General features: G+C 47.9%; 1 protein-coding gene across 4 annotated transcripts in view; it reads left to right on the forward strand.

Annotated features, from left to right (window-relative positions):
* The window catches only part of USP47 (ubiquitin specific peptidase 47), a 1,403,064-nt gene that overhangs the window by 764,970 nt on the left and 619,413 nt on the right, over positions 1-18,681 (forward strand). For all 4 annotated transcript variants that reach the window (XM_085648190.1, XM_085648191.1, XM_085648188.1 and 1 more), the window contains one exon: positions 6,717-6,821. In XM_085648190.1, the coding sequence (XP_085504316.1) occupies positions 6,717-6,821 (105 nt within the window). The remainder of the gene's footprint in view (positions 1-6,716; positions 6,822-18,681) is intronic.

An 18,681-nucleotide genomic window follows, 5' to 3' on the forward strand; every position in this document is an offset into this window, starting at 1 on the left:
TAGAACAATTTGAAGCATCAGTTCCGGACATCATGTGCTACTTGTTACATAGTCAAAAGGCAGAATTAGCATGCACTTCTAGTCATCTTCCTTTTGCCGCAGGAGCAGCTTGAAAACAAAATGGAGAACACTTGTCCGTGTTTACATTTCGCTGTGCTCTTTGTGGCATGCAATGTTTATCTTTGTAGTTAGGCTTCCTGTGGGCATTATCTCACTGAGAAGAGTTAGTGGGTTGCAGGCTTTAACAGAGAAGGGATATTTTATCCAGGTGCACATTCTTAGAATGGTTGTATGACAAACCCAAAGGTGGTTTCCCCTTTTTCATATACACCAGACAATAGAATAGCACATTTTTCCCACAGGCAAATTCAGTAGCAGAAAGTGTATTACTACACCAGATGTCATAAAGGTATTCATGTATAACACTGACCAGTCGATATCCAACCGCCAAACGAAACAACTGTTTGTCGCCTATGCAAAACCTCACAATGGAATCTCCGTTTCTTTATCTTTCTTTCTTTTTTTTTTTAAGACTTCCTCTATTGATTATTTGCAACTGAACAAAGAACATTACAACAAGAGCCATCATTAAACATATCCCAGAGAGGTAAAGAACACAGGTCATAAGCTTATCTGTAGCAACATAGGACTTGCAAGGTAATAGTCTAATAATCTGATACAGGTGCGGTGGGTGAGGATCCAATGATGAAGCATGCCACAGGTGGTACCTGTGGGTGAGGATCTTTTTAAAAAAAAATCTAAGAGATTCCAGGCTCCCACTGTGCACTACCACTGCTTTTAAGAAACAAAAAAGACAGGATAACCCTCTCACTTTGATAGGAGTTCTAAGCTTTCCTCCTTTTCCGGGAGCCGGGGCGACCCGACTCCGCCGGCGTGCCTTAGGGGCCCTGCGGAGTCAGCTGGGGGCTTCAGGCCTTCGATGCGGGTGGCTTCAGCTCTGGCGCGTCATGGCCCCCATCGATCCAGGCCTGGATCCAGATCGGTGCCACTCGACCTCGTGACATCTCCGGCACCAAATCCAGTGGCGACACCTCCGCTTCCTCCGACGCCAGTTGTGTCCCTAGCTGATGTAGGGCCCCAACCTCCACCTCGATGTGGGCATGGAGCCAGACCGGCTGGGAGGGGCCTGTGGACCCCCTAGCAGACCAGTTAGAAAAGCGGGACTGGGGCAAGGAGTTGGATGAGGCCATTGGTCTGGACACCTCCCCAGACCTTGGCATGCTATCTTCCCCTATTTCCCCCTACCATGGTTACGGAGGAGGGTGCATCATACACAGTGGTGTTGCGTAGGGTGGCTGTGGCCTTAAACCTTGAGCTTCCTACGGTGGCGGTCAGGACTCCTGACTGAGGTGCTTCAACCGGCAACTGCCTCCTTGAAGTCCCTGCTGTCGTTCAATGAGGCCCTCACAGACATCTTTTTGGGCACTTGGACCAAGCCCAACACGGGGGCTCCTGTGAATAGTATGATTGCCCAATGCCACTGCCTGGCCCTGGGCGATCCCATTTTCCTCTCCCAACACCCCACCCCTGAGAGCTTGGTGGTCCAAGCCTGGACTTCCAAGGGAGCATTCACGAACCGCACCACCTGATCCAAGAAGCTGGACCACCTTGTGAAGAAGATGTTTTCTTCCTTCAGGTCAGGACTGCGGTCGGTGAAGAACCCATGTCTATTGGGCCGTTACTCCCTCTTGGTGTGGGACACGGTCGCGCAGGTGCTGCCACAGTGTCCGAAGGAGGCCCGAGCCATGCTCTCTCGTGCAGTTGCCGAAGGGAGAGATGCAGCGAAGTTCTCCAGAAGATGTGGGCTGGACACCGCCGACTCACTTGGCAAGACAATTTCAATGTCAGTAGCCCTGAGATGCAATACCTGGTTCAGGTCCACTGTCTTTTCCGGTAATGTCCAAACTACACTTTTGGACATGCCCTTTGCTGGCCGTCGCTTGTTTGGAGACAAGGCAGACCACGCGCTCAAGCGCTTTAAGGACTCCAGGGCTACGGCCAGATCCTTGGGCCTCGCATCCACCTCCCGCCTGGCGCAGTCAGCTTTTTGCCCCTTTTGTGGCTACATAAAGAGGTACCCCGCCACGTTTCGCCCAGAGCCACAGGCCTGCGCAAGCTGTCCAACCACTGCGTGGCCTGGGACGTGGTTTCCACCGTCGTAGGTCTGGGGGCCAGCGGGTGGGCCAGTCCACCAACGCCCCCTCTGCAGCAGCCTCCAAGCCCTACTCGTTCGACCTTTCAGGGCCACCTTTCGTAAGTGGATGGCAGGATTCGCCATCACCTTCCCCACTGGCTCACCATCACGTCGGACAGGTGGGTTTTGCAGATAGTCTGAAGGGGATACTCCCTCCTCTTCGAGACTACCCCTTCATCCATGCCACCTCAATTCCATCGCATGTCGAAGGATCACTTGGCCCTTCTCCAACAGGAAGTTACGGCTCACTTGGCCAAGGGAGTCATCAAGTGAGTTCCTCCCCAGAAGTAGATTGTGGTTGTTATTCCCACTACTTTCTGGTGCCCAAGAAGGACAAGGGCGTGCGTCCTATCTTGGATCTCAGGAACCTCAACCGCTTCCCCTGGAAGGGGAAGTTCAAAATGTTGACGCTGGCTTAGTTCCTGTCTGCTCTTGACCCTTGGGACTGGATGGTAGCGTTGGACTTACAGGACGCTTATTTTCACATCCCCGTCCTGCTGGCCCATTGGCGTTACCTATGGTTCACGGTAGGCCACGAGCACTTTCAGTTTACCATGCTCCCTTTTGGCCTTACCAGCGCGCTCTGGTGTTCACGAAAGTAATTGCAGTGATCTCAGCTCATCTGCACAGATCAGGGGTTCCAGTCTTCCCCTATCTCGATGACTGGCTGTTGAAAGCAGGCTCGCCCCAGGCTATCGTCTCCCACCTCCAGACTACACCCGACATCCTGTATTCGCTGAGGTTCACCATCAACGTGCCTAAGTCACACCTGATTCCCTCTCAGAAGCTCCTTTTCATCAGAGCGGTTCCGGACACAGCGCAGTTTCGGGCTTATCCTCCCGAGCAGTGAGTCCGGGATATTTGGGCTAATATTTCGATCCTTCAGCCTCTTATCCTGGGTTTCGGTCAGAATGACCCTGAGGCTATTGGGCCTCATAGCCTCTTGCATTCTGCTTCTGGACTATGCCAGGTGGCAAATGCGGGCTCTGAAGTTCCAATGGGCACAGCATCAGGGGAGTCTTACCGATTGCGTCCAGATCTCGGAGGGCACTGCACACCAATTGTAGTAGTGGCTAACGAACCAGGATTGGGTCAACAGCAGATCCCTCTCCCTTCCCCAACCAGAGTTCACAGTGGTGACAGATGCGGCCACATGGGAGAGGCGGATATCCGAGGCCTCTGGTCTCCGGCGGAGTCTGGGCTCCACATCAACCTTCTGGAGCTTCGAGCGATCCGTCTTGCATTGAAGGCATTCCTTCCTTCTGTCAAAGGGAGAATAGTGCAGGTGTTCACGGACAACACCACCGTCATGTGGTACTGCAACAAACAAGGTGGGGTGGGGTCATAGACTCTGTCTCTGGAAGTGGCTGGAACATCAGGGCATGTCTCTGGTGGTTCAACACCTGGCAGGTTCTCTGAACGCCCGGGCGGATGAACTCAGCCATCGGTGCATGATGGATCACGAATGGCGTCTTAATTCGGAGGTGGTGCAAGGTCTCTTTCAGCGGTGGGGAGATCCTTAGTTAGATCTATTCGCCACTGAAGAGAACACGCAATGTCAGCAGTTCTGCGTGTTGGAATTTCCAAGGCAGCACTCGCTCGGTGATGCTTTTCGTCGTGAGTGGAGTTGCGGTCTTCTATACGCCTTAACACCTATACCACTTTTACCCAGAGTGCTGAAGAAGATTGAGCGTGACCAGGCCCAAGTCATTCTTGTGGCTCTGGACTAGGCACGAAGAGTCTGGTATCCCGAGCTCTTGCACATGGCCATCGATCCTCCGCTCAGGCTGCCCCTTCAGGAGGATCTTCTGTCGCAGCAGCAGGGGGCGGTTCTCCACCCGAACCTGTCCAGCCTCTACCTCCTTGCGTGGAGATTGAGCGGCGACAGTTGACAGCTTTCGACCTTCCTGTCGAAGTCTGTAATGTTAACTTGGCAGCCAGGGGTCCCTCCACCAAAACGGTATATGCCTGTGGATGGAACAAGTTTGTGGCATGATGCGCAGCAAAGGCTGCGGATCCCCTTCCTGCTCCCCTTTCAGAGGTTCTCCTCTAAATTATTTCTTTGTCCCAGTAGGGCTCTGCCTGGGCACTCTAAAAGGCTATCTTTTGGCCATTTCAGGCTGTCTTCGGATTCTAGACCAGCCTTCTCTTTTCAAGTCCCCTATGGTAAATCGCTTCCTTAAGGGCATTACTCACTTGTATCCTCCTGTCGTAATGCCTAAGCGGGGCTTGAACCTGGTTCTGACCTATCTTGTGTGCGCTCCTTTCGAGCCACTACATAACTGTTCTGTCAGACTCCTTCCTGACACTGAAAACAGCCTTTCTGGTCGCCATCACCTCTGCTCGCAGGGTGAGCAAGCTTCAGGCTCCTTCTTCAAAACCTCCTTTCCTGGCTGTTCATCTGGACAAAGTTGTCCTTCGCACTAGGCCTCCTTTCCTTCCCAACGTGGTTACCTCTTTCCACATAGGACAGACCATCACTTTGCCCACCTTCTTCCTGCCTTCACACCCTTCTAAATAAGGGGAGAGGCTCCACCGTCTGGATCCAAAACGTGCGCTTTGATTCTATTTGGATCGCACAAAGCAATGCAGGGTGGATGACCAGCTCTTTGTTGGCTATGTGGGTGCCTAGAAAGGTCGGGCTGTGCAAAAGCGGACCATCTCTCGATGGGTCGTTATTCGCATCAAAATCTGCTATTCCTTAGCGCAAATAAACCTCCAGTGGCGTTGCGTGCCCATTCCACCAGGGTGACGGCAGCCACTACTGCTTTGGGACGTTGAGTCCCCCTTCATGACATCTGCCAGGTAGCTACGTGGGCTGATTTGCACACGTTTACCAAACACTACAGCCAAGTCCGGAGAGAGGGCTTCTTTAGCCGTTCATTTCTCCAAGACTTTCTGGTGTTAACTTAGTTCGCAGACCCACCTCTGGGGTTGGTATTGCTGGGGTATCTATTCTAAGGTGAGGAAGCCATAACTAATTGTCTCTGTCAGATGAACAAGTTACTTATGACTTTCTTTCAGGGCCCTAGTTTTGTGCACCAGTGGTCAGTGTCTTGCATGGCTCTGCGCTTCTGGTGTTGAATGTCGTGTAAAGAACTGACGTCAGCGTGCAGGGACGACGTCCAAGTAGATACCGCAACGTAATTCTGGCGACCATGACGCCAGTGACAAACGCGGAGTCGACCGACACGCAGGAGTACTGCTGAAGAAAAATTCTGCGGATCCAGTCTGATTCCTGGGGGTAATTCTAAGGTGAGGAATCCATAACTAATCTATGTTGCTTACAGATGTATCGTTACTAAAGGTAAGTAACTTGTTCACCAATACATGCTTTTTCCATGCTTGTGGTACATCAAATGGGTGGCAGACCCTTTAACCAGTGGCTCTTTCCTTTGTTTCAACAGAAATGTATACTTTCGTCACTGAGCAAGCTAATCAGAAATGTATTGTATAAAACATAAGGCATGGAAATAAAAATGTTTGCGTGTTTGGCAGAATTTGTAGGCATGGTTAGCATGAACAGAAAGATAGCTACAGCAGTTACAGATACGCTAAGGCAAAAGTTTAAATTCTCGCACTTCCCAACTAGTCAATTTTTTAGTAGCTCCTCTTTGTGACCTTTGTCAATATCAAAGGTATTTTAGGCCGCTTATTTAGAAATTGTGCTCCAAAATGCACTGTTTGAACATTTACTTAAACGTGTTATTTATTGGTCTCCTTTTCAAGCCTTTAGTTGAGTAAAGTTGTTTTAGTCTGTGTTCCCTCAGAACATCAGGTACAGTTAGTTATATTGATGAAATAAAATATGACTTTTTTGTGGATTGTTGATTTGGCATGTATTTGCTGCTATTGTGTTTTTCTCATAACTCGTGGTGGGAACTATTTTATTATCAGAGTTAATACTGTTTGACTTTAACGTCACTCTCTTACCGCACTGTGAAGCCTGGGACTGGAAGATTCTTGTAATACAGCTCTTCTGCTTAAAAGCTTTAAGGTGTCTAGCATGAGGACTAACTTCTATGAGCCGTGAGATAATAACGTTCTGTGTAACTTTTAATTTTCCTCTTTTGCCCTTATATGACTGGTAATTTATGGGCAGGAAGATTGAAGTGGAAAGTTAAAGAAGATGGGTAACACATTTTAAAAACAATAGCAACCCTTTTCTAATTTATTTTCAGATTACACCACCTGGGAAGCCTATTAGGGTATTCTGTTAAAGGCTGGGCGAAAAGCTAACAGATGGATTTCAGGATGGGTACTCGTCATTGTCTCAAGAATAAACATTCTTATCTCCTGCCATCACACTTGTGACTATATATCCTAAGTGCTAACCTAAAGTGAAATCTTTTTAAATGAAGATGTCTTACTCTTTAGAATACTCAAATTGTGATGTTTAATGTTATCTATGTAGTGGAGAATCTTGTGGTGCCATTTTTATTTAAATAATCCTGCTCATTTATTTGTTACATTTGTATGTTAATTCACTTTTACTTTTCAGATAAAACTGTTCTGTCTGCATCCGGTGAAACAAATAATGATGGAGAATAGGCTGGAAGTTCACAAAGACAAGACCATGAAAGAAGCAGTAGAAATAGCTTACAAGGTATCGCCAGGAATTACACATACTCCTTCTGCCTTGCTTATAAAAGAAAGAACTGGTGAAAGTGATGTGAAATTGTGTTCTATAGCCACATTCTAAAACATTTGAGGATTGTTTTTGTAGAAACTTTGTGCGATTTTGTTGATCTGCAATTTGTAAGGATCCATCAACACACATTAAAAAAGAGAATCCTGTCTCCCTCATACATGACACTCCTGCAAAGTAAGATATGTGGAGAGGACTCTAATGTTGACATTGAAGAGAGGGCCACATACTTCAAGGGAGTTTCCATTGCACAATGCCTTCACCCCAAATAAGCCAGATCTGAAAACTGAGATAGATTGAAAACTCCTGACCTGACAACTTTGTGGCTCTTGGCTTAAATATGCTATAATAGGGTTACATATTTGACTTTTTCGGTGTATACCTAACCAGGGCAGTCCGATATTCCTCAACATATAGATTTCAGATAGTTGGCAACATATGGGCAATTACTGGTGGCACTCTAATTATTATGGGGAGCACTGGATGAAGAACCGCCTACCCATGTGGTGTTGCATACTCTATACCTCATGGAGGGTGGTGGACGTCCCATTACATGGCTATGCAAAGCCATTAGGGAACATGCTGACATTACTGTGGTTTACCTCCGCTGCCTCTGGGAGGAGGACTTAACAAGACCTCTACGCGACACTGAGTGGTCTAGTGCCCTGGAATCCCCTAACACGGTTTCAAGGAATGCTTGTTTTAAAAATATCCAATATATGATCCTTCACAGGTCTTATCTTACACCCTCTTGTCTAAACCATATGTTCCCAGGAGCCAATTTCACTTGTCATAGATGTTTCACCCAGGTTGCTGACTTCCGGCACAGGCTCTAGTCATGCCCTAGAATAGCAAGCTTTTGGCATGCAATACATGCTTCATTGAGCATAATCACAGAACCCACCACATTGAATTCATGGGGGGCTACTGCCTTAGGTATTTTCCAAAGACGAAAAAAACCATAGGGTTCGGGTGCAGTTCACCAGTGTGGCCCTACTGTTAGCCAAGCGTCTACTAACTATGCACTGGAAGGTCCATCACCCTCACCCCTCCTCTCTTAGCTCGCGCCCTATGGCATAAGGCACTAATTAGATGGGGAGAAGCAAAAATCTCTGCATTTCATTGGGAGGAGTTCAGTCGTATACGCCGGAGCCCTATTGCTGCTGCTGCCTAGGATACTATGCTTATACAGCATAAGGAACTGACTGAAGAGAATCCCCCCTCACCATGTTAAATTTTTAGACATCCGGTCACCCTCTCTCTCTCCATCATAATACATCTCAGTTCACTACCGCTCCATGGACCCCCCCAAATTCTGTTCTGCAGTACACTATTTTAGCTTGTGCACCCCCTAGTTCCTTTTTCCAAGTTTTGTAACCTAACCTTATTATTCATTGGGTCCCCCCTCATCCTTCAGTGTGAGCCAGGGCAATTCACTCCTCTAATTTGTTAGTTTCATCCTTCTACAAATAGCACTGTCTACAGTTGATCATTTATCATTGTCTCATCCTGCTACAAATAGCATTGTCTACAGTTAATTTATCATTCTCATCTTGCTACAATTGCTCTCATCTACCTGTGCTAATTTGTTAATGCCATGTCCTGCAACAATTGCTATTGTCTACAGTTTTTTTGTTTGCGTTTTATATAGCGCAAACTTGACCAGAAGGTATCGGGTATCAGAGCGCTTTACATGAGCTCCACTTGCGTTACACAAGGACATTCATTTTTGGTAGGCACAGGGAGATTAAGTGATTTGCCCAGAATCACAGGATGTTGAGCGTTGTTGCCAAGACTGGAACTCTGATCCCCAGATTTGAGGTCGACTGCACTGGCTGTTAAGCCTCATCCTCTCCCCAACAGTTGATAAAAACCAATAAAAATTGTTTAACAGTCAACATATAGGTTTCATATTTTGGTCCACCCCAGAATTTCGGGGATTACTTCCTGGGTTTACCACTTTTAACCTATGGTGAGATGTGCTGAGATGCATAAATGGGTGATCAGTTTCCCTGTGGGTTTAAAAGAGGGTATTGTCACTTTTGCCCTTTGTAGATCATTAGATAAAGTAGTTGACCCAACGGGACATCCAATCCCACCATCTCCGTTATAATTTCATCAATACTGGACAAACCCACCACATGTGTTCTAGCGTGTCTTCCTGCCCATAACCCTCAAAACAAAGGTCTGGTCCACTGTGCATGGTGCCCACCCTAGCAGGAAAACCGTACCAGTACATCATGATCTTAGACACATGTTCCTAGAATTGGAAGCAGATTTGGCTGCTGGCTACCCATGCAATTGCTGATTTGTCATCTGGGATGGGTGGTTTCCAGACCAGGATCCTATTTTGTCTCATATGCCTGTGGTCATGTAGTCTAAGTAGAGCTAAGGTGCAGAGCAGATAAGGTAAGCAGGGCAGCTGTAAGGTATCCATTGCCAGCCTACCTCTTTTACAAATGTCTGCTGTCTATGCGAGCTCTTTAGAACCACTGAATTGTAAGTCAGATTTCGTAGCCCAACGAAGTACCTGAGTCAATCTAAAGTAGTCTGTTGGATTCATGTGAAACGCTGTGTAACATGTTTCAGCGATGGACTGTGTCCTCATCATAGAGGTCTATAAGTATTACTGCACAGTACCTCTTCCGCTGATCAATCATCTTTTTGTCAATCCTAGAGTAAAGTCAGAATTATATGCAGTTGGTGTTATGTGGAAGGGTAGTTCATCATGTCACCTCAGGGGGTCACTAAATCTAATTTATTCTATCCGTAGATTCCTTACCTTTGAATTCCCCAGGTGTCAGACTGAATCTATATAGGTGCCACCTTGCGACAATGTCATCGGTACTGATTCATCAAGAGAGCTGCTCTCTGTCACTTTTTGACAGGATTATTCGACCTTGTGTCTACCCCTTTTTTGATGTGTATGATGTCCTCTAGGAAGCCATGCAGCGCCTGTCATGACGCCACATCCGTATCGGAATCCCACTTGGTCTTCCTGTGGTTTCTGGAGTGCCTGGCCATGGCACCGACTACTTTGAGGGAGAGGTCTCTGAAGCTGCTCGCGGCCCGGCAGTCAGTGCCATACCTGACCCCTCGGAGATCATAGTCACGGGCTAGAGGAAGGTCCTGGCACTCCTCCAAGAGTCCCAAGTCCTCTTTGTCCCTCTGAAGATCTTCGGGGCACTCAGGTAAGAGGTATAAAAAACACAAGAAGTTGAAGCTTGCTTCGCCTTCTCCCTGTCTGTTGGCTGACGCGGCGGAGTAACATCGGCATTCACAGCCTAGTTCTCCTGAACCTGTGCCTGGACCAACTACACATCCCTGCGTTTTCCAGGAGCTGGAGCAACCCCCACTCAAATTGAGGAGTTCTGTGAAGACATGCGCCTCATTTTTGAGCGGTCTGACCCCTCCAGCATGACTTCAGGTCCCACAGGGTTAAAAGGGATCATCAAGGTCTGCGCCAGCAGCTCCGACGCCAATGGATCTGGACCAGCGCCAGTCGTACCACTGCGACCTTCCCTGATGCCGATGCTTCTGGCGACCATCGGCAGCGCCAGCCCTACTCTGATTCCTGACGACACGGAGGCAGAGCTGCGTTGACAGATTACGATTACGGCACCAACAGGAACAACAGGTCCTTGGTCATTTTCTGAGCCTTATTCTGGAGGGCTATGATTGGGATAAGAATGGAATGGTTCACTGGACCCTTTAGAAGATCAGCCTTATAAACAGGATATGGACTGGTGTGAGGAATTGGGTGAAGCCAGCGGACTGGATACCTTTCCAGATACTGGAATGCTTTCTCCCCCCACTGTGGCTATGGCAGTGGTGGTGCGTAGGGTGGCTGAAGTCCTTGACCTCCAGCTACCCTTATTGGCTGTCAAGACTAACATCCTAGCAGAGGTGCTCCAGCCGGTAGCTTCTTCTTCAGAACCTTTGCGAACGTGGTCCAAACCCAACACAGGGGTTCCTGTGAACAGGATGATCACCTTCTGTTACCGCCTTGCCCCGGGCACACCCAAACTTCCTCACTACCCACCTCACCCCAGAGAGCTTGGTAGACAAACCTCTACCTCCCATGGTGCATTCCCTGCCTCTCCCCCAGACAGGGAGTCCAAGAGGCTGGACAGTTGGGGCAAGAAAATGTTTTCTTACACCAGCCTTTCATTTGCGGTCAGTGAACACTGCATGCTTATTGGCCATTATTCACACTCTGTGGGAGGGAAAAGGTTGTACAAGTGCTGCCACAGGTCCTGGAGGAGGCCCGGGCAATTCTCTCTTGAGCAGTTACAGACAGGAGAGACGCAGTGAAGTTCAGTATACGCTGTGGCTTGGACATGACGGACTCGTAGGGGCAGACCGGTTTCAACGACGGTGATCCTCAGACATCACACCTGGCTGAGAGCATCTTGCTTTTCAGGGGATGTCCAGGCTTCCCACATGAACATGTCCTTCGATGGTACCCGTCTCTTCGGAAGCAAGGCAGACTCACCGCTGGAGCGCTTAAGGACTCGCAGGCCATGGCCAAGTTCTGGGCATCTCTGCTGTCCCACATCCCCAGTCTGCTTTTTGCTCCGTTTTGTGAGTACGAAAGGATCTTTCTACCGCGCCATCCTTATCCCAGCCATCGAGCCGTGGAAGTTTCCCAGCCTCTGCATGAATGAAGGTGCGGTTACTACTGGCCTCATAGGTCCGGTAGCCAGCAGTCTGGCCCAGCCACCACCCCCTGCCACCCACCCCCTGGCAGCTGCAGCCTCCAAGCCTTCCTAATCTTTCCCTTTTAGATCATGGGCGTCCAGTTGGTGGCAGGATTAGCAGTCACCGCCACCACTGGCTGTCCCTAACATTGGACTGATGGGTCCATAGATAGCCTGAAGGGGCTACTTCCTCCCCTTCGTGACTACTTTTTCCCGCGTGCCACCATCTCATGATCGGTTGACGTAGGATCATCTGTCATTTTCTGTGAGGAGGTCACGGGTCCCCTGGCCAAGGGGGCCATGGAGAGGATTCCGGTGCCAGAAGTGTGCTATAGTGGTTAATACTGATAGTTTCCGGTTCTCAAAAAAAGACAAGGGCCTTCATCCTATCCTCGATTTCCAAACCCTCAATCTCTTCCTCAAGAAGAAGAAATTCAGAATGCTTATGTTTGCTCAGGTCTTCTCTGCCCTGGAGACTGGATGGTAGCGTTGGACTTGCCGGACGCCTATTTTCACATACCCATCCTGCCTGCCCTTAAGTGCTATCTGCAGTTTATAGTAGGCCACGAGCATTTTCAGTTCACTGTGCTGCATTTTGGTGGTACCAGTGTCCCTTGGGTGTTAACCGAGGTGATGACTGTGTTGCAGTTCATCTACAGAGATCGGGAGTGCCAGTCTTTCCCTATCTTGACGTCTGGCTGGTGAAGGTGGGATCGCCGTAGGTTGTCTTCTCCCACCTCCAGACTACAGCGGACCTCATACATTCGCTAGGGTTCTCTATCAACATGCCGAATTCACACCTGACTCCCTCTCAGACACTTTCTCTCATCTGAGCTGTTTTGGGCACAGTGCAGTTTCTGGCTTATCCTCCTGAGTGGCGAGTCTAGGCTATTCAGACTATAACGATGTTAAGCCTCTAGTCTGGATTTTGGTGAGACTGACTCTGAGGCTGCTGGGCCTCATTGTAGGAATCTGGCTCTGTATATACTATGCCAAAGTGAGGTATAGTGTGCACAGAGTCCTGTAGATCCCCAGAAGCTTAAGAAAGGCTAAAGTAGATAATACTGATGCTCTCTTTTGTGGTAGGAGGGGGTCACTTCAGCTCAGGAACCTTTAGGGCTGATCCTGGCTGAGAAGGGACACACCTCTCTTGTTTACTAATTTTCCTGCTGAGCTTGCTGCCAAAAGTGCAGCTTGGTAATGGGCGCGGGCATCTCCACTAGCTGGAGAGGCCCTGGTCAGCATAACAAAGGACAGGAAGCCTTTGAGGCTCACCACCTTCCTATGCTGTTCCTTCGTGGGTGTAGATGTGAAGCACTTTCACCCAGAGCAGGCTTTGTTATTGACCCACGAGAGCAAAAGGCTCTAGAAACATATCTAGAAGTAGCAGGCTGGTGCAGACCAGTCAGGCACATACTAGTGGGTTGGTAGGTTTTCCGGGGGCACCTCTGAGGTGCCCTCTGAGTGTATTTATAAATGAACCCAAAACTCTCAACGCTGTGGGATCGTTAATCTGAGATGTTTGGCACCAAACATCTTGGAATTCAGAGAAGCCGTCATGGAGCTGTGGAATTTGTAGTGACAGGCTCCCAGCCCATGTACTCAGTATGGCTTCCCTGTGAACTTCTAATGTCTAAGAATGGACTTAGACACAATAGGGGCATATCCGCTCATGCAGTTATGCCCTGACAAGAGGTATATTGCTCCCTGCTTTAGGGCTGTAAGACCTGCTGTAGGGGTGAATCACCCATGCCTCTTGCAGTGCTGGTAGGCCTGGCATACAGAGATGTGTGCCATGTCGACTCTTCACTTTTATCTGCACCAAAACATGCCGGCTGCAGTGGCAGTCTGCATATGTTTGGTGATGGGTCTTTTAGGGTAGCATAGTACATGCTGCAGCCCTTCGAGACCATCTCTGGTCACAAGGCCTTTGGTACCACTGGTACCTTTTAGATGCGACTTATAAGTGTGCCATAGGTGTGCCAGTTGTGGAAACAATTGTACAGTTTTGGGAAAGAACAAAGGCACTGGGAACCTGGTTAGCTGGAACACAGTGCACATTCAGTCAAAGATGCATCAGAGTCCGGTAAGGGAGGGCTAACCATGTCAACGGAGTACTTTCTTACACTCATGGCCTCCTGATCGCTTATGCCAAATGGCATATGCGGGCTCTGCATTGGGACCTGAAGTTCCAGTGGGTACAGCATCATGGGAATATCTCTGACATGGTCCAGATCTCGGAGGAAACTGCAAAGGACCTGCAGTGGTGGCTAACGAACCACGAATGGGTCAGGAGGGCAAGCCCTCTCCCTTCTGTTATGTTTCCTAACCTAGGCCTAAGTAGCAAAGCAACCTTTTGCCTACATTTGTCCTTCCTTGCTCTGCATAACAGTTCTAGCAATGACCTTTTACCCAGTTATGTGCTGAATAAATATTGATTGGTTTCCTTGAAACTAGTCTCATTTATTATACATGGGGAGTCTTAGCATCATATCTTAAATCCCCTGCACATGACGTACTTAACCGGATTAACATACTCTGTACAAAAGTCATCGCTATCTTCATCCTCGGGCGACAGGACTACTTTGCATGATTGCAATTATTGATTTAGGCTCATCTACATAATCCTACTCGCAGCATATCGATTGTGGTAGAACTCCCGAGGCTACCTCTTTGGTAAAAAAAAAAAGCACCTTCATTAGGTAGTCAGATGAAACACTTCTACTCTGACACTGACACGGAGGTCCCTGCATGCTGAAGCTTCAACATGCAGTGGTCTGACATCCCTTGCGGGGTGTCCAACTCTTGACCAAGACTGTGTCCTTCATTCTCTCCCATCAGGTAATGGGGTTGGCTCTTTCCTACGGGATTCTTGGCTTCACACACACATACATGCTAGGTACACTTAGGTACACTTAGAAATGGTCCGCATCATAGGAGTGCCCAAAGATTACTGTTTTTATATATGCCTGCATTGCATATATCATTACTTTAGCACCATGGTAGAAATGTATCTACTGTTCACTCTTTTGGTGCTTGTAATCTCTTGCGTTTGCTTCTGTCTACTGATTGTTGCAGCACATATGTTTTATACTAGAATGATGCTTATTGTTTATTCTGGGTATCTCTCTGAAACTAAGTGAGCACGATTGACCGAACAAAAAGTACTGTACTGTTTCCACAATCCCTAAAGGGTCAAGAGTTGTCATTTTTGATGGTTGCCAGAAACTATTCGCTCCTTGGTATGGTTAGGGGGCTTATGGTGGCACTGTGAGCTAGCTATCTATAACCCAACATATCCTGCGGGGGTGTCTGGAATCAGTCTTTACACCAATCCCTTAGTTTATTGTCCAACAAACATGCAGATCCTATCTATTTTTAGGAACTACACAACACTTCCCAAACAAGATCTCACAGTAGTTACAGATTCGTCTCTCCTGGGATGGGGCTGCCATCTTGGAAGGTGGAGATAAGGGGACTCTGGTCTCCAGCAGAATCCGGACTCCACATCAACCTGTTGAAACACCAACCGATTTGATTGGCATAAAAAGCCTTTCTACTCTCGTTCAAGGGAAGGCCGGTAAAACTGTTTGCGGACAATACCACTGTCATGTGGTACTGCAACAAACAGGACGGGGTGGGGTCGTGGACTCCTTGTCAAGAGTCCCTGTACATGGCAGGCATTTCCCTGGTGGTTCAAGACCTCACAGGTTCCCTGAACGCCAGGGCAGATGAATTCTGCTGTTGATGGTTAGCGGATCACAAATGGCGTCTCCACCTGGAGTTGGCTCAAGGTCTGTTTCAACAGTGGGGCTGGCCTTAGTTAGATCGGGAACACGCAGTGTCATCCGTTTTTTGCTCGAGTGGAGCTCAGGCCTCCTGTATGCCTTTACACCCATACCACTCCTTCCCAGGGTTCTCAAGAAGGTGAGGAATGACCGGGCCCAAGTCATCCTTGTGGCTCCGGACTGGATACCGAGAGTCTGGTATCCCGAGCTCCTGCACATAAGCATCAATTTTCTGATCAAGCTGCCACTTCGGGAAGTTCTTCTGTCACAGCAGAAAGGGAGGGTCCTCCACCCAACCTGTCAACTTTTCGCCGCCTTGCGTGGAAATTGAGCGGCGCCAGTTGATTGCTTTCAACCTCCCTCCCGAAGTTTGTAGTGTTATTCTGGCAGCCAGGCGTCCCTCCACCAAGACGGTATACAACTGTAGATAGAGAAGGTTTGTATCATATTGTGAAGAAAAGTCTAGTGACACTCTTTCTACCTCCCTTTCTAATGTTTTACTTTTTTTTGGCCTTTGGCCCTTGCCCAGCAACTCTCCCCTCAGGGCACTTTGAAAGGGCATATTTCTGCCGTATCTGCCTACTTGCATATGCCTGACCAACCCTCTTTATTTAAATCTCCCATTGTAAATATATTTCTCAATGGTCTTGTATATATGTTCCCACCTTCCCCTTTCATTATGCCTCAGTGGGACCTTAATTTGTTTCTCACATTTCTGATGTGTTCTCCCTTCGAGCCTATACACAATTGTCCCATCAGGCTGTTTACCATCAAAACAGCCTTTCTTGTGGAAATTACCTTGGCCAGGAGGGTGAGTGAACTGCAGGTTTTATTATCCAAGCCTTACTTTGTATCAGTTGTTCCTGACAAACTGGTGCTTCGCAGTAGGGCCGCTTTCCTGCTCAAAGTGGTAACACCATTTCACGTGGGCTAATAGTCACCTTGCCCACTTTGTACGCTCCCCCACTTCCCTTTAAAGAAGAGGAGCGACTCCACTGACTGGACCCAATAACAGCGTTTTCATTCTACCTTTACCCCACAAGAGGGTTCCGGGTGGATGACAAACTCTTTGTGGGCTATGTTGGTGTGAAGAAAGGTCAGGCAGTGCGGAAACTGCCCATCTCTCGATGGGTCATTCTCTGCATCAAGATCTGCTATGCGCTGGCCAAGAAGCAGCCTCTTGAAGGTTTAAGAGCTCATTCCACCAGAGCTCAGGCTGCGACGTCTGTGCTGATCCGTGGAATTCCAGTCTTAGACATCTGTGAGGCAGCAATGTGGGCATCCCTCCACACATTCATGAAGCATTTCTGCCTTGATAGCCAAGTTCAGCGGAGTGAACACTTTGTCCGATCTGTCCTGAAGGATTTTCTGGTCTGAGCCATTCCACAGACCTACCACCTGGGGGGTACTGCTGGGTATTTCTATTCACAAGGTGAGGAATCTGCAGTTAGAAATCGACAGCAGAACAAGTTACTTACCTTTTGGTACTGCCTTTTGTGGTAGCGACTTTATCTGACAGCTGATTCCTCACTGACCCAAGCCTCTTCCCATTCTGTGGAATAGACCCATAAAGCCTGTTAATAAGATTCTAACCTCACGTCTCCACACTGCTATAAACTAATTTCAGTGGCTTCCCATCAATTGGGGTGGGAAGAGATCAGAAAGAAGCTGACATTAGCTATGCTAGGCATTTGTAAAGCGCAGATCTACCCGACGGGCTTCCCAGCGTTGAAGGACGCTGAAGCACCTTGCACGAAGGGTGAATCACTCAAAGAGGTGGGTTTTGAAAACCTTCCTGAATTGGTTTCTTCGTTGGTCAGTCTTAAAAATAGAGGCAGGGAATTCAGAAGTTTAGCTTCCAAGAAATCAAAGGAACATCCTCCACTTTGTACTTAATTGATTCAATGTACCAAAAAAAGGGAAAACAGCTTTTACAACGAGGTTTTTACCTCGTCGTGCCTTTACCACGCATTATTTAGCACGCATATTTTTAACGCAAACATGCATTTACAACGCATGCCAATACCACGCATTGAAGGTAAGTTGGGGGGCAGTGGGGGGTCTCCCTCCACAAATACATTGCTTTTAAATCGAACAACAATGTGTGGTTTTGGCATGCGTTGTAAATGCATATTCTCGGTAAAAACATGCGTGCTACAAAATGCGTGGCAAAGGCATGCAAAGTAATTACTTGCATTTTACAACCAAAAAAATCCTCCTGTCTGTGGAACGCAAGGATTTTTGGGGAGTGTAACGGGTTAACAATCTCTGAATTAAAGGGGAAGTTTTGTTGGGCATCATTTTATGGGCCAGATAGAGGGACTTGAGTTGGATTCTTTTACAAACTGGCAACCAATGCACTGTGGCAAGGATGGAGGAAATTGATGAGTTAGAATTTATTGTCAACAAAACGGATGCTGGCTGTTCTGGACCATCCGTAAGCTCTTGACAGTGTACTGTGGGCTTCCCAAATAGACTGAGTCACCGTAGTCGAGGCGTGGCAGGATGAGGCCTAGAACCATCGTTCTTCGAGTGGCTAGGGAAGCCAGCTCTGAATTGTCTTTAGGACTCGGAGAAGGCCAAATCAGAAGGCAGCGAGTTTTCTTACTTGGACCTCCATGGTGAGATGACAGCCTATCCAAAAACCCAAACATTTAATTTCAGTTTTAGGAGGGGAAGTTCTCCAAGATATAAGGGGCCGCTGGAGCTCAGACCAAGGAGTGGGAGTGTTCCCAACTACCAGAATCTGTTTTATCTCCATTGAGTTTTAGGTTACTGTTGGTCATCCAGTCAGTAATGTCTTTTAGACATTGAGGTTGGAGAAAAGAATTCCTGTATTGGGAGTTAGAGATGTTGATTTGAGTATCATCAGCATATTATACTATAGAGAAACCATGCTCTCTTATAATATCTGGGGCTTAACGAGGAGCTTTCAGTGCGTGCAGAGATTGCACCTATATAGTGGCCCTGAAATCATGTGTGGCGTGGGATGGACCCAACACTGAGCCGCACAATGCCACCTGTGGACACACAAGGGAATAGGTACTAAGTTTCGGAATTCAGTTTCGCACCCGGGCAAATTCACAAGGTGGGGAATCTGCAGTTAGATAGTCTTTATCAGAAAAGTAGCATAAAAGGGATTGCTGAAGGTAGGTCACTTTTGCTGTGTTCTTTAACGATACATGATCTAGACTTGCTACTACATATTACCCTTGTTGACATGCTCTGCCAAGTGCTGGAGGCCCCATCTGGAGTTCTTTGCGATGCCTAGAGTTTCGTCTCGAGGCTGGGCCCTTTTGCAGGGTCCTCATCTGTGGTGCATTTGTTTGG

Source organism: Triturus cristatus, chromosome 3_2, assembly GCF_964204655.1.
Source record: "Triturus cristatus chromosome 3_2, aTriCri1.1, whole genome shotgun sequence".
NCBI lineage: Eukaryota > Metazoa > Chordata > Amphibia > Caudata > Salamandridae > Triturus > Triturus cristatus.